Source organism: Ostrinia furnacalis, unplaced genomic scaffold, assembly GCF_004193835.3.
Source record: "Ostrinia furnacalis isolate ACB-3 unplaced genomic scaffold, ASM419383v2 OfSCF1435, whole genome shotgun sequence".
Classification (NCBI taxonomy): Eukaryota; Metazoa; Arthropoda; class Insecta; order Lepidoptera; family Crambidae; genus Ostrinia; species Ostrinia furnacalis.
The window spans coordinates 326,436-349,520 of record NW_021131674.1 but is presented as its reverse complement, the minus strand read 5'-3'; the positions used below and the strand labels follow the sequence as shown (position 1 = coordinate 349,520).

The following is a 23,085-nucleotide window of genomic DNA, read 5'->3' as shown; positions in this document are numbered from 1 at the left end:
AGTCTCAACATTTACATAGTCCCGGGTCACAAGACAGCTGACGATGAAAGACCCGGGACGTCCCGGGACTCGAGATAGCTAAATTTTGCAAAAGTCCCGGGACATCCAGACTCGAGGCCCGGACCTTCGGGTTCTAATACCTGCCCTATTCATTCTCGTTTTGAAGAGGCCCAGATCACAGTATTTGGAAAATATATGAGCAGTCACGGGACTATTCCCACCTCTCGTTCCCACCACTGCAACTCCTGTGTAGCCAGGATCTACAGCTTGACCGCCACAAAAAAACCCAACCAATGAAGATTAAGTTTGTCCCGGGGGAAAATTAAACTGTCATTGGACCCGCAACGAAATTAATCAGAAGAACATAGGAGGAGTTCGAAATTAAGGTTCGACTTCCCTCCATTGCAAAGCGGATGACAGGTGACAAACAAAGGTTTAAAACCTTTAAGAAAAGATTATGCACCACGGACAATAAATTAAATATGAGCAGTCAGTGAGTTTCAGTCTCTAGTTGCTCACAGTCACATTATGTGGGACTTACGATATTACTAAAGTAGCAGAAAAGAACTCGGATTATCTCGAGTTTAAGTGTGTTGCCACACTGGCGGATTGCAAGCGGTTTCAAAGCGGAGCGGCAAAGCCTTAAAGCAAATAGCTTTCTAGGAAACCCGTGTATCTTTAGAGAGACATTAGGTACATAAAGGGTTAGCTTTTCAGATCAAATACTGTCTGAATAAGTCTACTTTTATGGGATAAAAGTCAGAGACTTCGTTGGCGTAAATTACGATGTGTCAGTCTTTTCTGAAAAGAGACACAAGTATATTTTTTATAATACAAACTAACTTTCCGCCCGCGGCTTCGGTCGCATGAAAAAAGGCTGTTTTTAGGGTTTTCCCGGAAACAATTCGAATTTTTCTTGCCGTTAAAACCATCGTTATCGTTATCGAACGTTAAAAAAAAGAATTGGTAAAATTAGTCCAGGCGTTGTTGAGTTAGGGTAATACATGCCCCAGTGGGATAGGTGCCGCGATTTTAAGTACACTATGTTACAAACAACTTAGCCTAAAGTTATAGTACGTATAATAGAAAGGGACCTCCCCGTACCACTTTTCGCCTCGCAAACCATCAAAGAGTGCGTTCGTTTAGCCAGTGAGAGCAAAAATCTTCCGCGACCAAACCTTAGCGAGCGTCGAAATAAAATTGGTAAGTATCTTTTAATGCATATTTTTTTTGTCAGCTGTAAAATGAAGCAGATTTTTATATAATTTGATAGACTATCTTATAAATTAGACGGGATAGCCATGTTTAATTCGATTTTTAGTGTTATTATATTTTTTATTAAAAAAGGCACCTATCCTATGCTAAAAGGATAGTTGCCTAATTTTTTTTGGGTATAGATGCCCTTAGGGCCATGTCCCATGCACCTAGGGGCATCTATCCTAACCTGCTCTTTTTGTCACAAGTAGCAAGTCGTTAAGAAGAAAAAAAGAATGTAGAAGGCGAAGTAAAAATCTAAGGCGTCCAGACAATATGACAAGTAATGACATCAATATTACTGTCATTACTTCCTTCGGTAATGACATTCTAAATCTCCCAACATACAAATAGCCTTGTCGCACTATAACCGCCATTCCTTGATTCCAGCCACCACATTGTCAGTGGTATAATGACATTATTTTATCGTAATATCATTGTTACTGATATTATCTGCTCCCATTACGTTTAAAATTGTGCAGAAAAACTAATTTAGTCCAGGTTCCTGGTCACTTATTAACAACGCATGTTTCAAAGAGCCCATATAAATTGTTTATCACTTAAACATTAATATCATAAAAACTAGAGCCAATTCAGTACTTTCGTTAATATATTCGTAAATTGTATGCTTCAAAGTATATAAATCCGAAGAAATAACCAGGGCAACAAAAAAAAAATTTTTTTTGTTGAGCTGTGTTATTGAACCTTAAAATGACGTTTGGTTAGGCATTTACACTGATGGCACTATGACTAGGTGTCCGTTGCTACAAACTTTCGAAGCACGTAGCCGTGTCATAGTACTACGGTATGCCGTAGCAGATTGCAGTGCCGTAGCAGCTGCTTTAGAACGCAGCAGTTTTCGTAGCAACTTTATAATGCTGTAGCAGTGTTTCGTAGCAGCATAACGTCGTAGCGCGTGGTTCATCAAAATGTTTTTATGGGTGCAAGCAAGCACTCCGTATCAAATCAAAATAACAAAATTCAGCGTCCAAAACCGCGTGCAATAAAGTGGTTTACGTAACGCGCACTCTTTAGCGTACAGAAGTACTGTCCGTAGCAAAACAAAAAAAACTCAGCAACCAAAACCGCTACATATAACTTCACGTAACGTGTACGAAAGCACTGTCCGTAGCAAAACAAAATAACAAAACTCAGCATCCCAAACCGCGTGCAATAAATTGCTTCACATAACGCGCTCTGAGGAGAGCGCGTTAAGCGTTAAGGAACGGTTAGAAGTACTGTCCATACCAAAACAAAAGAACAAAATTCAGCGTCCAAAAACCGCATGCAATAAATTGCTTCACTTAACGCGCACTCCTTAGCGTTCAGAAGTGCTGTCCAGTGTCCATAGCAAAACAAGAACAAAAAACTCAGCGTCCAAAACCGCGTGCAACAGTGGTCGATGTAACGCGCTCTCCTTAGCGGTCGGGCCTCAAGGGCGCGAGGGCCGCCAAGGAGGCGCGTCGACGCCGCTAGGAGGCTGGCAAGGCCGGTGCTTCACATAACGCTCACTCCTGAACAACTGTCCGTAGCAAAACAAATGAACAAAGCTCAGCGTCCAAACCCGCGTGCAACAAAGTGGTTGATGTCCCTCCAGCTCGAGGGAGAGCGTGTATTGGCGCTCTTCGGCGATGACTAGGGAGCGTCCAAAACCATGATACAGTACTTCACGCAACGCTCACTCTTGAATAACTGTCCGTAGCAAAACAAAAAACAAAACTCAGCGTCTGAAAACCGCGTGGGATAAAGTGGTTTACGTAACGCGCACTCTTTAGCGTACAGACTTTATTTTATGCTAGACAAGGCAGGTATTTGACCGCAATCGCACCTGGTGTTAAGTGAGATGCAGTCTAGGATGGTACATATCTGCCCTGTAAGTACCTATTCACTCTCACCTTGGAAAGGCCCGGATTATATTAGTACTGTCCGTACTAAAACAAAAGAACAAAACTCAGCGTCCAAAAACCGTGTGCAATAAATTGCTTCACGTAACGCGCACTCCTTAGCGTTCAGAAGTGCTGTCCAGTGTCCATAGCAAAACAAGTGAACAAAACTCAGCGTCCAAAACCGCGTGCAATAAAGAGTTTCACGTAACGCTCACTGCTGAACGACTGTCCGTAGCGTGCGACAAAGTGGTTGATGTAACGCGCTCTCCTTAGCGGTCGGGCCTCAAGGGCGCCAGGGCCGCCAAGGAGGCGCGTCGACGCCGCTAGGAGGCCGGGGAGGCCGGCGCCTGCTGCAGCCCCGCGGTGGAGCCGCGAGCAGCGCGCGGCTCCAGCTCCAGGGAGAGCGTGTATTGGCGCTCCTCGGTGATGACTAGAGAGCGTCCAAAACCGCGTGCAATACAGTACTTCACGCAACGCTCACTCTTGAATGACCGTAGCAAAACAAAAGAACAAAACTTAGCGTCCAAAAACCGCGTGCGATAAAGTAGTTTACGTAACGCGCACTCTTTAGCGTACAGAAGTACTGTCCATACTAAAACAAAAGAACAAAACTCAGCGTCCAAAAACCGCGTGCAATAATTGCTTCACGTAACGCGCACTCTTTAGCGTACAGAAGTACTGTCCGTACTAAAACAAAAGAACAAACAAAAATCAGCGTCCAAAAACCGCGTGCAATAAAGTGGTTCACGTAACGCGTAGCGTTCAGAATTACTATCCAGTGTCCATAGCAAAACAAGAACAAAAAACTCAGCGTCCAAAACCGCGTGCAACAGTGGTCGATGTAACGCGCTCTCCTTAGCGGTCGGGCCTCAAGGGCGCCAGGGCCGCCAAGGAGGCGCGTCGACGCCGCTAGGAGGCCGGGGAGGCCGGCGCCTGCTGCAGCCCCGCGGTGGAGCCGCGAGCAGCGCGCGGCTCCAGCTCCAGGGAGAGCGTGTATTGGCGCTCCTCGGCGATGACTAGAGAGCGGTCCAGGAGGAACTCGCAAACCTATGAAACACAATGGTATTTACAATAGACTATTTGACACCACCAATCTATTGACGTACTTTTCAAAACTGTCAAAACGAGACTCCCATAGATTTTGTAGGGAAATACTAGCCAGTGACGTCAATATTTTGTCAACTCAAACTACTTTTTTCAATTACAATGCAACATCAAAACAAAATCTTAATTTACAGGTAATTTAATTGTGATTTCAAATTATTGGTGAATGGTGTCAAATAGTGTATTCTTGTTAATTCAATATAGCAATTACTGTGTCGATTCCTAAAACGATTTAAAAAATGTTAATAGTAGAAAATATTTTAAAATTACCTTCGGTATGTGATCGATCTTGTAAGGAGTTTGCTGAAAGTTCCTGATTTCACGAATGACGTGCGCAATCTGAAAAATATAATAATTCATATCAGTGTCCCCATCTCTTTTGAGGGTGAAGATGAGATCAAAAAATAACGCGATAAAAAATAACTTTAAATACTTACCATCCTCATCTTGGAGAAATTAAGCAGTCCATCAGGGGTGTAATTTGATGTGCCTTCTTCAATAAAAGACAAATCTGACAGATACATGCCCAAATATGGTATACATGGGGGATCACATCTGCAAACAAACATAGTATTTGAATTCCATCTGTACATCGGTAAGTCAATAAAAAAACATAAACTAAAAATAAAACAAACCTATGTAGAGCATCCCTGAGGATTCTGAATCGACACTCGGATGATATTATTGTCTGCATCCTTTCAATTGTTTGTTTGCTCTGAAAGAAGAAGAAATACGACTTCCTTTATAACTTTCACCAAATTCTATCATAAGCATTTAACTAATATTTTGTCTGTATCAACAACAACATATTATTATTATTTTCTGAACACATTTGTATGATATTAAGCCTAAACTAAAAGGTCTAATGTTGGTGTGTCAAAATGTTGTATTGTTATATTAAAGTTTACAGTTGTGTATTTGGATGATGTTTTTATAATTTCGTTGAATTTCGAAACTCACAGTTCTGGACACCTTCTCCCAAGTTTTCTTGAGTCGATACACGGACGTGTTAGACAGGGCAGCACAGACTTGTAGAACACCGTTAAAGTTATGCAGGCATCGGGCTATATCGGCTACTGCCGCCCATTTCTCAATCGCTGCCACTCGACCTTAAAATGTTAGGTATTCAATTAAATAGTTGTTAATCTATCTCTAGCAATATTCTATCAATAAAACATTAAAATATCATCATACCAGCAAGTGTATATTTTTTCAAGATCTCAGATATGACCAGGTTGGAAATATGGTTGAAATGGGACGTCATCATCAAAATATGAGGAGCTCGCTCCGCTTTATCTGCCTTTGTCCATGCTTGACCCAAGAACTCTCTGAAACAAATACAAATAATTTGCAGTAGAAAAAAAATACTCCTTCCGAACTCAAAATTTTAGTAGTTATTAGAATATGAAGAGAACATACTCGCTATTTATTGAGCTGAAGATTTGGTAGTCCAAATAAGTCATCTGTTCTGCAATCTCCAGCGCAGACAGAGTTTCAACACTTTCCTTCGTTGGCACCTAAAAACAAAATTACAGTTACTTAGTTAAATCGTAACGTACTTATACGATCTTACGAACTTAAAGGTACAGTTACACAGTTATGCTCATTACTAGCACGACACCACGATACTATTTTTGAAATTGCTACTTAGTAGCATTGTGCGTTGAAACATGCATGTTTAATGCATACTCAATTCGAGTTTTTTGGACCACGCTTATTTTAAGCATGCTAATAAGCACGTCATTTTGTGAGTATGTGTAACTGTACCATGTATTATGTATGTATGTACTTACATGAGGGGGAACAAATAATGCTTTCAAATCCACAGCTCGGTCTGGGGCGCGTTCTAACAGACGGAGCAGTTGAGCTGCTGCCTTATGCTCAGCAGGAAGCAGTCCAGGGCTCCCTTCAATCTCCTTCAAGAAGTCCATCGTCAGTCCTCGCAGGCGCTCATCCGCCCAGAAGTCGTGAGAATGTTTGGAAATCCAGTGCCTAAAATTAAAAAAATTAAAAATAATCAAGTTTTTTACTTTATTTGCTAATTATGTTTGCATTTAACAAGTGTCATTATTTTAAGTTACTTTTGTGAACACTATAATGTAACCTTGTTGGTGATCAAATAAATAAAATAAAATAAAATAACTATTCATTAACGGTTTCATTGGAAGAAGATGTAGATCCTGGCTAAATAGGAGTTGCAGTGGCGAAAGTGTGATGGGATAAATCCTGTTTATGACTAACAATAATTTAACTATTTCCTCTTATGAATTTGAGAGGGCCGTATTCTTGCAGTGGCAAAATCTAAAGACAATAGATTTATTGTAACTAGGCAGGCAGTAAGGCACACCCGTGCAACTATAACTACTAAAAAGATTAAATAAAATAAATGTTACCTCAATACATTCAGGACCCGCATAGTAGCAGCTGTAGATATGACTGAATCCCGCCTCGTAGCTGGAGGTGACGTGGGCGGCGGAGACCTAGGATTCGACGACGCTGAGGTGGCTACCGCGAAGGCTACGGCGGCGGTCGAGGTACTGCTCCTAGACCGAAATATCCAGTTATTGGAAGAACGGCTGAAGGTGCTAATCCTTTATAATGTTTGTCGTTATTCCAATATTATTAATTTGTATTGCACATAATATTACTAATAGTTACGTTAACCCCTCGTACCAAGCTAAATAAGCTTGTGTTACGAGTGGGTTCACCACAATAGTCGAACGATGGTATGGTTCGAACCAGTTCGGTCAGTCCGAAACCTCTCACCGTTCGTCTATCGTCATAATTATCTAGAATGAATAAATGGTATATTACTATCTTGATAGAGAATAAAAAATATTCATTAGTGAAAATTTTAAGAGATTTTTCCGATTTGAAGATCAGTAAAATTTTAAACTAGGTAAGTATGTAGAATAAAAGACTATTATAGTAAAAATAAAGGATTGCTTAATATAGACAGAGAATATGCATGCAAAAACTAAGTAGGTAGTGAAAATTTTGAAGGAAATAGATGCAGGAAGAAAATTATAAAATAATAAACAGGTTAAGAGTGGAAATCAATGATATGCCAATTTTATAGTTGTAGTTTAATTTAGAATATTAAAACATGCATAGAAAATATATATTTTATGTTAATTATACTAGTAATCGTTATTTATTCTCGCCACCACTCATGTTTATATATTTTATTTATCTAAATGAATAAATGGAATAAAATCATAAAGTAGGTACCATAAAACGTCTTGAAATGCGAATGTCCCAAAAGATGTAATATTTCAGAAATTACCAGTATTTACCAGTCAGTACTTTCAGGACAACTGCATTGCTCCCCGTTACAATCATAAACTAAATTCCAAGGCTAGTTTGCTAAAGGTCTAACACACAGATCTGTACAATATACGAGTACATTGTTTTGGTATAATCCGTTGGTAGTGTTGATGTCCAAATTCTGTTTCAGTCTATGTAGGTTGTAGTATTGATAGAAAGGTGAGGTTTAGGCAATTCGTCGAGTGTAAGGCGTGCTTTATTCAAAAGGTAAGTTTAAAACAGTAGGTATCATCATGTCACAATCAAACGTGTTTGGCATTTTCGTGGTGTTGTTTGTGATCGGGCCATGTATGCGTTGTTCACACTGGGTTTGCACATTAACTCTTCAAAAGGGTATAAAACGGATGAATGTTCTATTAAAGCGAAATATTATTCAAAAATACTCCTCTACGCCAACTCTACATTCTTTTTCTCTACGTCGTTTACCTTCACCAATCACTCACCACAACAGGTCTTTTCCAAAGCTGTTAAACGAATATTAATTAATAAAGAATATTTTGAAGACTGAAGCTAAAATTGGCGATAAATATTCTAAAAATACAACGAGGTCTTAAAATGATGAAAGATCTCGTGCAAAGCGTTTAAAATTTTAGTAAAATGATCAATATCATAATATAATTTGACATCATGAATAAGAATGGTGAGATACATGCCACAACACTGAGAATTGTGAGTTCCCACTTTTGTGCTAGAGAAATTAGTGAATTCACTAATCGAACAATGATTTGAAGAGAATCAGAGACGATTAGAAAGTCGTCTAGATATGAAACATAATGTGTTACCTTCTGTGAGACTGCCTAAATGACGTGATGACTACACCTGCTTTGGGCTGGCTGGTTTCCCGGCGGTAGTTCTGAAATCGTGCACATAAATAGATATCAGTTTTGAAACTTTGAGGGGTCCTAATTAGAAACACATATGTGACGATATTCTGTACGCCAAGCCTTTCTAGATGGCTTTATAATAGTGTATATTTATATTAGAGTTTGATACATAAAATGAATGTTGGTGTAAGTTTGCAGACTAAATCAAACAGTATCAAAGCCTTCACTGCGGCGGCTGTTTGCCACGCCTGCTGTTTATTATCAAGCAGATCTTTGATCTTGTTTTACATGACCTAAAGGGTTTGATTGACTAAAGGTATAGTGGAATATCTTCAAAAAATAGTAGTAACTATAATATATCAATAGATCCGAAAATATAGAAAAAATATATAAAATACCAGGATAAAGTCGTACTGCGGGAATCTTCTTAACCTTCATAGGTCCTACTTTTGGGGTGCAACTAAAGGGAAAAGAGTGCGAAACCTTACTTGAGCCACCTGTGAAACCTGCGAGGTGACGGAGGAGCGCGGCTCAGAGCCGCCCCAGTAGCGGCGCCGCTCGCTGTTGATCGACGAGTTGGTGTAGCGGCGCTCACTATGGACATTCGGATAAATAAATACTTGTAAAAGTACATTAAAGTCACGTTCAGTTTTCGAGGGTAGGCTTTTAAAAATTTCAAGATTTTTATAATTTATTTGGTTCATAGTGAATACTTGATAAAAGAATGTAATCTGCTTTGCAACGCATGTGTGTGACTTCTAATCATAATATTCTAATGTATTTTAAAAGGTATCTAACCGTTACTTTACTTTAGGGTCTGCATCAGCTAATAAAGGTTTCTCGCAATGGTCGCCGTATTGTCATCCATCGTAGCTCTTCTTCTCGCTTGAGATTTGATATTGGACGCTCTCTCCTATGGTCTTTAATTGATATCCCTCAGTTCCCTCTTTATCACGGAGTAGAACTTGTTAAGGGCGTCGGTCGTGACTCAACATTAATTTGTCACTGCTCCTCCTGTCCTTTTTAAACCAGCACAACAAGGAGATATGACTTACCTACCTGGCCTGTCACCTTCAATTTCTTGCTTGATATCCTTGAGATCTTCCTCGCCCTTTGAAACCAGCACCCAGCCAGCTATATTAAATTACTTAACTGACCTGTCACCAATTTATGCCCGTGGATAGAGGAGTCAGCCCCGACGCGTTGCCACCAGCCGTCACAACCTAGAAAAACTGACCTGCCTGACCGCCTATGCGCGTATCTGGCGGCGTAGGAGTCAGAGGCGTCGCGCGCGCTGTTGAAAGTTTCCCGCAATTAACACCGTAATGCATCGTGGCTTGACTTTCTGCTAGACGTTGCTCCTCCACTCCCTTTGAAATCAGCACCCATCTGGGCAGCTATAAGTTACTTACCTGACCAATTTATGCCCGTGGATAGAGGAGTCAGCCCCGACGCGTTGCCACCAGCCGGTACAACCTAGAAAAACTGACCTGATTGACCGCCTATGCGCGGCGTTGTAGTCAGAGGCGTCGCTGTTGAAAGTTTCCCACTGTAATGCATCGTGGCTTGCACCCACCCAGGCAGGTATGAGTTACCTACTTGAACTGACTGTTGCCACTCTAACGTTGTCTCGTGAGTCAGCCCCGACGCGTTGCCACCAGCCGTCACAACCTAGAAAAACTGACCTGACTGACCGCCTATGCGTATCTAGCAGCGTAGGAGTCAGAGGCGTCGCTGTTGAAAGTTTCCCGTAATTAACACCGTAATGCATCGTGGCTTGACTTTCTGCTAGACGTTGCTCCTCCACTCCCTTTGAAATCAGCACCCATCTGGGCAGCTATAAGTTACCTACCTGATCTGTCACCAATTTATGCCCGTGGATAGAGGGGTCAGCCCCGNCCACTCCCTTTGAAATCAGCACCCATCTGGGCAGCTATAAGTTACCTACCTGATCTGTCACCAATTTATGCCCGTGGATAGAGGGGTCAGCCCCGACGCGTTGCCACTTGCCACCAGCCGTCACAACCTAGAAAAACTGACCTGACTGACCGCCTATGCGTATATCTAGCAGCGTAGGAGTCAGAGGCGTCGCTGTTGAAAGTTTCCCGTAATGAACACCGTAATGCATCGTGGCTTGACTTTCTGCTTGACACTGCTCCTCCACTCTTTTTGAAATCAGCACCCACCTGGGCAGCTATAAGTTACCTACCTGATCGTTCACCAATTTATGTCCGTGGATAGAGGAGTCAGCCCCGACGCGTTGCCACTTGCCACCAGCCGTCACAACCTAGAAAAACTGACCTGACTGACCGCCTATTCGCGTATCTGGCAGCGTAGGAGTCAGTAGATGCGTCTCGCACGCTGTTGAAAGTTTCCCGCAATTAACACCGTAATGCATAGTGGCTTGCGTTACCTACCTGACTTGTTTGTACCCCTCTATCGTCGTCTCGTGAGTCAGCCCCGTCGCGTTGCCACCAGCCGTCACAACCTAGAAAAACTGACCTGACTGACCGCCTATGCGCGTATCTGGCGGCGTTGGAGTCGGACGCCCGGCGCGGCTCGGCGGCGGAGGCGTCGCGGGCACTCGCGGCGGCGGCGGCGGCGTCGCGCGCGCTGTCGGAGCGCCGCCGGGCTTCGGCCGCGCCCCCCGCCCCCGCCGCGGAGGAAGGAGCGAGGCGGCGCGGACTCTCGGACATCGTGCGAACACGCTGCACATACTTTTCAACTTAGGACGGATTTTTTCAGATAAAGGACTTTAGTTTATAGATGCGTCGGAGACGTTTGGTTCTTAGACCCTAACTTTTAATGTGAAAACGTAAATATTACACCTAACTACAATGTTATGTACAGTAGTGTATCCGTCAAGCTAGCACCCATAACACAAGCATTAAGTTGCTTACTTTGGGGCTAGCTGGCGCTGTGTGAAATTGTCCAAAGATTTATTATTTATTATTATTATTATTTTCTTTATTCAATTTCCTTCTTATTTTTAATATTATTTTTTTACAATGTAAATTATAAATAAACTAAAAATATTATAAAAAAAATTCTTAAAAATAGTTAATCCGCTGGTAGCGGAGCAGGGCCCAAGCTACCGGTGGTCAGGGTCACAGGCTGAGGAACCTCCGGACAATGCGTGCCGTGCTGAGGATCACCGCCTTTTGAATCTGACCCTTGAGCCAACCATCTAGCGAGAGCTTCTTTAGATGTTGGTCGAAGCTCTTCGCTATTAGCCCGTTCGCCGAGACAACTATCGGGACAATGATCGTCGAGTCAACATCCCACATGGCGGTCACCTCGTGGGCCAAGTCAAGGTATTTGCTTTGTTTTTCCTTCTCGGCCTTCACGAGGTTTTCGTCATGCTTATTATTATTATAATGTTTAATTATGAAACCTGAATCGTTGATGCTGGTTACGATAACATAATTTTCTTTGCGATTTATACGATTAATTATAACAATTGATACAATAGTTGTCTATTTTACCATTAGTCTCATTACATTAAAGTTAAACAAAAGAGTAATAAGAACACTAAATAGGTACCTCCGAGAACCGCTGCGAGATCTTGAACTTGTCGTCGATCTTGTACTTGTTCTTCTCCTGCTCCTCCTCCTTGTACTTGATGTCTTCGTCGCTCTGGTCAACCAGCTCGATGCTCTCGTCCTTCAAAATAGTTATGAAATCATCCATAAATTGTATCTTTGTGACTACTAGAATAGTCAAATGTCACCAGTAACCACGAAATATTATGATGGTAGATGGAAGTGTACCTAAACCTGAATTTCTGCTTAGAATAGTGTCACGTGTCTTGTCTTGTATCTACTTTTAAGTTAATCCTAGGCTGATCTAAGTACCTATCTGCATTTGGGGCTGCCATAAATGGTAAGGCAGTCTTAAAACTATTTCAACCGCACTGGATCCATTAAAGATAAAAAATATCACTGTCTTTTGCCGACCCTAAATAATGGGAAAAAGAACTAGGAAAAAGAAGAAGACTGTCTTTTACCTTCTTCACTTTCATTATGGCAGCAGCAGCGTCGTTGTCTTTGGTAGGGGACTTCCTCTCCGGCTTATTAGCTGTGTGTTCTGGACTCGCCTTCTTCGGGCTCCCCACCAGGGTCACTGAGCTGATGGCCCCAGGTGAAGACGGTGATGTCCCTTAGATGAAACACACAATTAGGTCTATTTCACAGCTGAAACTTGTAACAACCCTGACTCCTTCGAGAAAAATTGGTAGTACAGTGAAATATAATAAAGCCTCTTCAGCTAAGAAGAATATTCTTCGGATGTGCCAAAGCCATAAACGTTTTTTAACACTTTTGAATTAATTTTGCCAAACCTTGAGTAAGATGGTGTTAATCCAGGACGACCAAGTCGGAAATTGTGTTGAGCTGAGTGGATTTTAGCTATGGCCAGTGAGGATCATTTTCTATAACATCTATCAACATCAAGTAGGCATTATCATAAATTTACCTTCTTTTCCTTTACCTTTCAAGGTCTCATTGCTCGACGACGTAGCCATGATCTTGGGGATTGTCAAATGGCTGTTATCTTCCTCCGGCTTCAGTAAGCGTGTTCATTACAAATTGAGTGATTAGCTTAATCGTAAAACTAAAGCTATGTATAAAATTAGTTTTAGTTTTTTAGCAAAAGATACCTTGCTAACTGAAGATGTTCTGCGCGATGGAGCCATCAAGTATGGAGACAACTTGTCGTCCTCCTCACCTAAAACGATTAATAAAATTTATCGAAATACGGTAACATCTCTTCAAGGTACTCGTACATTATAAATATCAAAGCCTGTGGGCGTTTCATCAATAAGCGATATGGAAGTTTTTGGAGAAGAAGGCTGTTTGCCGAGAAGAAAATTTAGATCGACCATTGTGTAGTATTTAGGGTAAGAATGAATTCCTCTGCGAAACTATCCCCAAGCTATTATTTATTCAAGATGTCTTATAAGTCTTATGATCTTACTTTTTCGTGAAGTTCTCCAGAATCGTGACTGCCAATCTCTGTCACTGTATTCTGATCCATAACCTGCGAAATATTTACTCGTTTGTATTAGTTCTACAATAAAAATGAATGAATTGGTCTAAGCTACGAGTATCATGTAGGTCTTTTCCTAGAGAAGATGCACCAAAGCAGAACATACTATAATTACCTAGTTTCAAATAAAAAAAACCCAAAAACAATAAATTTAAATCCACAGGCATTGAAAATAAGATTCAGCACATAGAAAACAATAATAACGTCTTAGAACCATTTCATTATCTACAAAATAAATACAAGAAGCAGCAGCTACATTATCCATTTCCCTATCAAGTCCCACTCTTTGCAGCAGGTTATGAAGACACTCAAGCGTAATTTAAGCAAAATATGATGAATATGAGTTCGGCACTTTTCCAAGTAGCTTATAAATATCTTCTTCCTCATCTGCTCCTCAAAATAACATTGCAGCACATAAACTATCCGCTCTTCGAGCTATGTGCCCCGCCCACTGCCACTTGATTTTAGAGATTCTGCGGGCTATATCAGTCACTCTGGTTCTCCTACGGATCTCCTCATTTCTGATTCGATCACGCAGGGAAACTCCGAGCATAGCACGCTCCATCGCTCTTTGGGTGACCTTGAGCCTTCTTATGAGGCCCATAGTAAGCGACCACGTCTCAGAGCCATACACCATCACTGGCAACACACACTGGTCAAATACTTTTGACTTGAGACACTGCGGTATTTCGGACGTGAGAATTTCGCGACTACTCCACTCACCAGACACGGAGCTAGCCGCGCTAGTTTTCCTTGTGGCATCAGGCGGTGGGGCTAGTTCCAACTCCTGCTGCGACTGCTCGTAGAACACCTGCTTCAGAGCCTCGAGCACCGTCACGCCGTCCGTGAACACGCGGTACGTTAGCAGGAACGTGTTGAGGAAGTCCACCGAGAGGAAGCGGAGATCTGGAAATGTGATGTTTTTATACGGGTGACCCATAGAAGCCATAATGTAGTGTACTACACGATAAATGAGCTGTCTTAGAGCCTTCTTGCACCCCGTTAGCTCTTGTATGCTGAAATGCTCATTTTACTTAAGTACTTCAAACTATTCTTGGAAAGTAAATAAGTAAATAGAGACTTTTAAATGTACACCACACAAGCTGACAAGATATTGTAGGCAATTTGAATGGCATTCACGCTAACGAGCGATAACATCACAGTCAATGAACTACAATATTATCAAAGAGGAAATGATTTGAATAGATAGTCTCAAATATAGTCGCAAGTTAACTTACCAGTAAGCCTCTGCAAAAGCCTTTGAGGAGTGGCAGACCGAATCTGTGGCACTTTGCACGAGTTTAACGTGCGGCTAAACCGGATATCCACGTCATCAGTGAAAAGGGCTCGGTCCGAGCGACACGCGGGTAACGAGGCGGAGGCGGCGCCGCAAGCCCCGCAAGCGCGGAGTAGCTCGGTTAGAGCAGCGCTCTCCATGCATTGGGCCAGCTCGCTGGTCCAAGCTGCTTTCTCTTCAAGAGTTGCAGCCACTAGAATAAAAAGATTTTGGCTTGGCACTTTCTCGTGCTGCAACTCTGAATGGGTATTGTATGTGAAACACCTTAGGGAAGATGCTTTACCAAAAATATTGAGAAGATAATATGAAGCAGACACTTATGGATTATGAGTTCCCCTTAACCCAGTTATATGGAGAGGAATTCAAACTTACCCAAATGTGCACAAATTTGTTCGCCTTTGACTTCGACTAGAATCTTGAAGTCTTTCCCTTGATAAGCGTCGCCTCCAGGAGACGAGCATACTGAGGTGTCTGCAAAACGTGATTCGTTTGAAATGTTACTTGACGCTTTTAAATGTATGTTTTTTTGTGTATGTCTAAATATTACCATCATCGTCATGGTTAGACGGGTCCTCGACCAACAAAGCATCGTGCAGAGGCAGTCTCCCTGCAGGAGGCAGGTGCAGCCTTCCTCCAGTAGCCCTGGTGGTCAGCAACAGGTGGTTGCTGAACAGAAAGGCTTGCCTAGCTTGAAGAGTGGCTCTGCGACCTTTGCCTACGACTTGAGAAAGAGTGCCTGCAAACAGATATTGATCAGTATCAAAAGTTTCAGGTAAGGTTTGTAAACTTGAAGATTTCTTATGTACCTTGCCGTATGAAGACTTGGTTGACGTCCAGCAAAATATCACAACCTTCGATGATCATCCTTTCTACCGCCAAATTCTTCCGCAAGTTCTCAGTCTCGCTGACCTGTAAACGGATTAGTGATTTATATTCTGAGCTTAAATTGAACACGGGTAAGATATTTAAGAATTACTTTGTGAAAATCTGGAGACTAATAAATTGGTATCAGTAGATTATGGCACATCACATTAACGCTACATCATGTGTGACGGACACATCATTTGGAAACCATGGACTAACTGTAGTCTGATTAATAAAATATTTGAACTTGAATTGAATTCGAAAAGAAATACAAATATCTGTGAGAAACGGTGGCTCTTTTATTCAAACCAGAATTCCCAATCCTTACCTCATCGTGCATCTGGCGCGACAGCTCTTCAAGCTGCGCACGCGCGTGCTGCAGGCTGCGGCGCTCGACGTGGTCGTGCGGCGTGTGCGCCAGCAGCTCGTGGAGAGTTATTATGTATCGAGGAATCTGGATAGACCGTGGCGGATCAGTTTTAGAACTAAGCTAGACCCGCAGACATAATATATCACGATTATTTAGATTGTGCATCACATCAACATCTGTTACCCCTAGGCCACAAGCATCATTCGCGAATACTTCGGTGCTTTTTTGTATAGCCACAAGGACACCGCTGTCACTTGAATATTATAGCGATGTGTGTGGCCCAGGGGTAAGAAGCAACTGCAGTGTAATGTTATAGTTTGTTAGTTTCGAGTACACAGTTCTTTATGAGCGACTTGCAGCAAATAAGTGATGCTCATTTACATTGGGTGGGCCAGCTCTTGGTACCATCTGGCACAAGATTACATCCAGTAAGCTAATAACACGACACCCATTCATACCTGGTTCATGGGGATCGCGAGGAAGGAGTCCAGGCCTAAGCTCTGGTAAGCCGGCTTAGTCTTCCGCCGCTCCAGTAACTGAGCAAACAGCTGGCTATGTTTAAAATCCGTTATCACTGAGGCCGCGAACGCACTGATAGTGCTAGCATAACGCCTAGTATCTAGCTAATCCACGTGCTAATAATAATGCTATGTGAATAGTGAAGGACCAAGCAAGATAATAATTAAAAGAATCTAAAAAATATGCGCCTCAAACACACTAACTGTTCACCTGGATCCAGGAGAGCTGAATAGATTCATTCCTTTTATGATCTAAATAACTCTACTGGGACTCGAACCTGGGGAAACTTACAGCTGAGGAAACCGTATCGTGGCCGCCGAACGTGCCTTCAATTTCACATATTTATTTGGGCGTCGTCTCGCTAGACACTAAGCGCAGTAAGGCATTTGCCAGTGCGTTTCAAGGCCAGAAAAATCAATAGTAAAGGGGGTACATGCAAGGGTTTTTGCTTATTGGTGATTGAATTCAAAAATCCCATTGCGTGGTAAAACAAGACAAGACCCTGAGGAATGAATAAAAACTAGAGGCAGTCCGAATTAAAAAGCAAGATGGTTAGTTGTAGATTTTTGCACCATGTGTACCTAAAACTATTGTTACCTGATGCATAGGATAGGTGAGGAAGGTTTCCAAGCTTCGGCTCTGGCAGGCTGACTTGCTTTCCAGACGGGCCAGGAGCTGAGCGAATGGCTGCGTCTGCTTGCACTCCGTCAGCACTTGCAGCGAGTAGTGGTGGTTGCGCACGTACTCCTGGTAGATCGTCAGCATCGGGAGCAGCATGTCGAATAGGTCTCCTATATGCAGTACACTACTAAGTATTGGTTCATATTACAGTAATAAAATCCCATTGCGTGCGTGGGCTAGGCACATAAGTCATAGAGCTGAGGGCCGCTGGGGCAGTAAAGTTCTTGAGTGGCGACCACGAGCTGGAAGACGTAGCGTGGACAGGCCTCCCATTAGGTGGACCGACGATCTGGTGAAGGTCGCGGGAAGTGCCTGGATGCGAATGGCGCAGGACCGATCTTTGTGGAAATACTTGAGGGATGGCCTTTGTCCAGCAGTGGACGTGTTTCGGCTGAAACGAACGAACGACCGAACAGTAATAAAAAATGTGTCCTTAAAAATTCTGCGTTTTAAAACCAAGCTTAATGCGTTTGAACTTTGAACCGTCCATGATCCTAGTGGTTTTTTTACGGGTAGCATACATAGAAAATCAGCACCTAAATTATTATTATAATTTGATATACATTACAGGCCCTTAGTGATCATCGTTTGTCTAATGACTATAAACAATTCACCTAATACGAGTGTGGGCCAGGACTCCATTCTCGAGGTGAGCCCTTTGAAGAAGATCTGGTGCAAGAACAGCACCGTCTCGCTGTTCAGGAAGATGGAGTTCACATCCTCGTGGGTGCACGGCGGCTTCTTCGAGCTCGCCGCCATTTTGAACGGACGGAGGAAGCAGGTCACCTATGATCATGATAAATAATTAAGACAATTTTAAACTGTAAAAAATAATTTTAGGCTGGGTTGCACCATCTTACTTTAACTTTAACAAACGTCAAAAATCTGTCAAACTCCATTCACAAAACATCGGTTATATAGATGACCCACGCTGAACTGCCCACCAAACTCAATGACAGGGGGGCGCTACCATCGTTCAACTATATGGTTTCCAAAATGGCAAAAATCGGAACTAGCGATCTGGTATTGACGGTGGCGCCCCACTGTCAATGTCATGGATAGGACAGTTCAGTATTTTGGAAATATAACGTTATAGTTACTGTCAAAGTAAGATGGTGCAAGTCAGCCTTAAAGTTTTTTTTTATTATACTGACCAGAATCTCCATCTGCTCAAGATATTCTTCTTCAGCTTCAACCATTTTGAAAACGAGGCTGCAATAATACATTGATATTTAAAGAACAAGTCAGCCATTGAGTCATTCCAAGCTACGAGTACATAACTAAACCAATAAAATACCTGTTCCTCTTCCTCATGCTCTCAGCATGAGGACTCTTGATGTACTGCTCAACAATCTGCTTCCATCGACGTCTGCACAGCCATCCTCTAAAGAAGCTCTGGAAAATTACACAACATTGAAAACAACTTAGTTACCTAATATTTTGTAGAAGCCTATAAATATTGTAATCTTGAAGACTTACCTGAACCTTTTTGATCTTCCTCAACTCAGCCGGGTCAATTTCTGGAGAGTCGGTAGGCGATAGACTCGTGGTGGAATCAGCACGAGTGCTCGGTTCATGTTCCTTTTTGTAAGTGCACAGCTAAAACAACCGAACAGAATATTTTTACAACCAATAGGTAATTCCGCACACAATGATTTTATTCGTTTCATCAAAAACAAGGCCCGCACAAAAGAGGATCTATCTGGGATTTCAGGGAATGCGATGTGGTTGGGGTCAATACAGTGCTATTGAATTAATTTTTTATAATTCAGCAAAAAATTTATTAAATTGTAGTTCTGGATTATTGTAAATATGGTAATCCTCTGTCTGTTTTAAGGTGGTCTATGAATGAATGACATATGCTATCCCTAATAAGTGACCCCTATGGTAACAGACATAACAGGAATTTAGTTTTCATAGGGGTCACTTAAAAATTAGGGATTGATGGTGAAAACGGACATTAGGGTCCTTCACTGCAAGCTATAGGTATATGCAGGCTGTAACTAAAATGTAAACCTTTTAGTGTAACATTTCATCGCTGCAATGGGCAGTACCTCAGTCCGGAGCTTCTTGACTTCATTGCTGAGTTCGTCACACTGCTGTGCGTACTGCCAACGCGAGGTCCGCTCGCTTTCCACCACCTGCAGGAGATGCAGCTGCTTCTGCTCTAGTTCTTCCTTCTGCAGCAGCAGTTTGTTGAAACTGAAACAAACAGATGACTGTAAACTATAGAAACAAAAAGGTACTATGTATGTTCTTTGAAGTTTATTTTTCTTACGACTTTATTTAACCCAAAGGCGCCACCTATCTTTAACTAAATGTAGACTTGGTAACCACCTACTGATATTTGTATTTTTGTCTAATAAGTAGGCTTAGGATTAATAATTCAGTATTGTAAGAGTTCATCTAATCAATTCTTGAAGATGTTGCAAGCAGCTTGACAATTTTCGAAACATTTTGAGTTAGTTAAGTTACTTAAAAGTAAATTGGTAATATTACTTAAAAAGCGCATTTAGAATAAATTTGTAATTAAGTATCTAATATTGATATTCTTCCCATGGGCGCAGTTAAAACTTTTAAATGACGTTCAAGTAAGCCGCCTTTGATCCACTCCTCTACAGTAACTTTGTATTGTGACGAGGAAATGAGTTTTCTTCTTGTCCTCTTCCCCCGCGGACACCGTACGAGATGGACGTGTGTTAGTGACTGAGATACTTAAATAATAATTAAAATTAAAAGTGAAAAATTTTGAGTGCGAGTGGATTTGAACCCGCGACATCGGTGTTCGGTCCGCGCGTGGTATAGTTCGGCTACCGAGACAGCAACTCACGGCGGCGAAANTTAAAATGTAAGTAGATAAGTATATTAATTAATAATATTTTTTGTTTGCGCAATAAAGCACTTATTACTATTACACATTATGTCAATTTTCAAGCAAACCCGGGAGTTTTTGGTAGTTATTTATATGAAAATATATTTCTGATATTAAGTCCTAACAAATAATAGTAGTTACATTTCTGTTGGTTTTACGCCCAGATTCCATAGAAAAGTGCCCATCATCCTTTGTGAGAGACGTGCCTCAAGCTAGATATAAAATAAACTTTGCATATACGTGGTTGGCAAATTAACCTACCTAGACAGCAATATTGTTGGGATAATCCCTCCACCTTCCAGTTCAAGTTTAAACCCAATTTTCCTTTGCGCATGAACTGTGAAATAATTAAGTCGATGTTAGAAGTTTGTAACTAAAGCTGGTTGAATCTTATTGGCTACCCTATTGGGTAGGTAATGCTTAAGAGGTGAATATCGTTCGTTCGTTTCAGCTAAATGACGTCCACTGCTGGACAAAGGTCTCCCCCAAGGTTTTCCACAATGAACGGTCCTGCGCTGCCCGCATCCAGGCTCTTGCTACAACCTCTACCAGATCGTCGGTCCACCTAGTAGGAGGCCTGCCCTCGCTACGTCTTCCAGCCTGTGGTCGCCATTCGAGAAATTTTCTACCCCAACGGCCAACGTCTCTACGAGCTATGCGCCCCGCCCACTGCCACTTAATTTTAGCAATTCTGCGAGCTATGTCGATCACTTTGGTTTTCCTGCGGATCTCCTCATTTCTGATTCGATCACGCAGGTGAATATGCTTTGCAAATGGCAATCACTTAAATTGAAACCTGTAATAAATGTAGCTTTAAAATGATATTTTTTTCCGGACGGTAATAAGACCCGGCAATTAGGTTTAAAATATTGATTGATTTAAGAAGGCTTACCAACGAAATATACTGGGCAACCTTAGACTGCATCTCACTCACCTGCCTTGTTTTATATGAAAAACTAGCGGCCGCCTGCGACTTCGTACGCGTGGATCCCGCTTTATCCCCTCAGGGGTAGAAATGTTCAAAATCCTTTCTTAGCGGATGCCTACGTCATAACATCTACCTGCATGCCAAATTTCAGCCCGAACTATTCAGTGGTATGGGCTGTGCGTTGATAGATCACTATGTCAGTCAGTCACCTTTATTTAGATAGATACCTACCAGAGCACGGAGACATCCCCAGTTGAAGATTATTATTTAGATTTGACGTCACGAGAATTCTCAAAACTTCCAAAAGTAAAAAATAATATCAACGGTACAAGAAATCACCATTTCCCTGGAGGACTAAAAGTTGAGTAGGTTCTGACATAAAATGGATAACTGACACTACAAAGTTTTTGCCAAACTCAGTCTCTGGGGCCGCGGAGCTAAAAAGCCTCGTTTCTTGCGGAATGACAGGCGCTGTCAAAGATTTATTATATGGCAGCGTCTTCAAGATACTGCCTTGAGACTTGAGTCTAGAATTATTTTATTTGTAAAATACGATGTTGGTATTTTTATTTCATTTATGGTAAACAAAAAGTTCGGTTACACATGCTCATAAAAATGTCATGCTTATTAGCATGCTTAAAACAAGCGTGCTTGAACTACTCGAAATGAGCATGCTTATTTATTAGAAAATGTTTCGATACTAACCCCCTTACTAATAAAAAGTTACACACTTGTTGAACACTGTTTTCAAATGACATTTCCGTCACTTTAGAGCACTGTTCAACGAGTGTTTAATTTTTAATAGTTAGTAAGTATCATCTCTCAATAGTGACATACTTTTGTGCTTCTATGAGCATGTGTAGCTTATTTGTAGCTTTACTTACCTACCTGTCTATAATTAAAAACACTGTATTAAAAGTGCAATATGACTGAATTGTGTCGCATGTAGGAAGGTATTTCTCGTTTTTCTAGCACAATTACATTGAGAATAGTGGCACAGATCTTCTCAAGAGAAAACTATCCATCATGCAAGTCGCAATAATAGACCTTTCTATATTTAGACTTGAGCTTACAGAGGAAAATGGAGCTTTTTTCATTCTGTTCCCACATATAACATAAAATATGTACCTAAACAGTCTTATTATGTCGACTTTCGCGTGACATAGTATTTTGTAATGTCTTGTTTTGTCTGGGCTAAGAGACTGTCTGAAAGCTTATATTTAGGCGCAAATTAATATAAATGTGAAGCTTGCTTTCCATTTGAATAAGATTACACTGAAACACCATTTTGGTGCTTATTCGCTAGACTTTTAGTATTTTATTTATACAAAAAAGTAAATTGTGAATTACGTACGAACACTGTTAAAAATATGAAAAGGAACCAGTAAAAGAAACGACAATAACCAAGAAAAACGATTTGGACTCCGTGTAGAGTTTCATAGCGTAACTAGCTGTGCCCGCGACTTCGTGTGAATTTTCTTTGAATAATTTTCCCGTTTTTTTTACTGGTGGTCCGCCCCTATTGGTCGTAGAGTGATGTTAAAATAGCCTAAGTAGGTAGGTAGGAAAAACAAAATCTGAGATTAGCGCGTTCAACCAAACAGACAACCCAATAAACTCTTCAGCTCTATAACATTAAGTATAGGTTTAAACTGTTTACATCCAGTTTTCTTGGAACCTGTATCTGTACCAAGATCTAAATAGAATTGAATTAGTCACGCTGCATCCGGGAAATCCAATTACCCTTCTGTTATTGGCGACAGATATCTACCTAGTTGTCGAGGGCTGCCTCGAGGTGGCAATGCTGTGAACTAATTGAACTAGCTTATACAATTAGGCTTTGTTTAGACGTGTCTACCCACAAGAACATATGACGTTCTACCGGCATGCAGTACAAGCTTGCCATGAGCCGAGACAGGCCGAATGCGACAGTGTACGTAGGGCGATTCCACTATCTTGGATGCAACATTTGACGCATTTAAACCTCTTTGACGGTAAAACAAAAATCGTCGTTAATGAAATTGATCTTGGAAGACTTACATTTTAACCCTCCTCCCATTACATAATTATCGAATTAAAATTATTGTACACTAATATAAAATGAAAAGGGCAA

At 41.5% G+C, this 23,085-nt stretch overlaps 1 protein-coding gene across 1 annotated transcript; it reads right to left on the bottom strand.

Annotated features, from left to right (window-relative positions):
• Positions 1–3,977: 3,977 nt before the first annotated feature.
• LOC114352754 (ras-specific guanine nucleotide-releasing factor 2) lies at positions 3,978–19,303 on the bottom strand. The gene is made up of 29 exons (XM_028304463.1): positions 19,227–19,303; positions 18,652–18,771; positions 18,470–18,567; positions 18,327–18,384; positions 17,787–17,958; positions 17,089–17,282; positions 15,931–16,056; positions 15,545–15,647; positions 15,286–15,474; positions 15,111–15,209; positions 14,680–14,976; positions 14,165–14,347; positions 13,370–13,432; positions 13,053–13,120; positions 12,869–12,956; positions 12,402–12,553; positions 11,939–12,058; positions 10,907–11,103; positions 8,884–8,989; positions 8,354–8,424; positions 6,638–6,787; positions 6,038–6,236; positions 5,664–5,761; positions 5,439–5,572; positions 5,205–5,353; positions 4,880–4,959; positions 4,682–4,799; positions 4,515–4,583; positions 3,978–4,187 (listed from the first exon to the last, which is right to left on the bottom strand). The coding sequence occupies exons 3-29, from the start codon at positions 18,484–18,486 to the stop codon at positions 4,050–4,052; spliced, it is 3,438 nt and encodes a 1,145-aa protein (XP_028160264.1). The 5' UTR covers positions 18,487–18,567; positions 18,652–18,771; positions 19,227–19,303; the 3' UTR covers positions 3,978–4,049.
• Positions 19,304–23,085: the final 3,782 nt, after the last annotated feature.

Coding starts and splice junctions, on each gene's coding strand:
- LOC114352754 (XM_028304463.1), bottom strand. Junction 17,283..17,786: donor CTGGCCCACACTCGTATTAG/GTGAATTGTTTA, acceptor TACTGCATATAG/GAGACCTATTCGACATGCTG. Junction 8,425..8,883: donor AGGTTTCACAGGTGGCTCAA/GTAAGGTTTCGC, acceptor GCACGATTTCAG/AACTACCGCCGGGAAACCAG.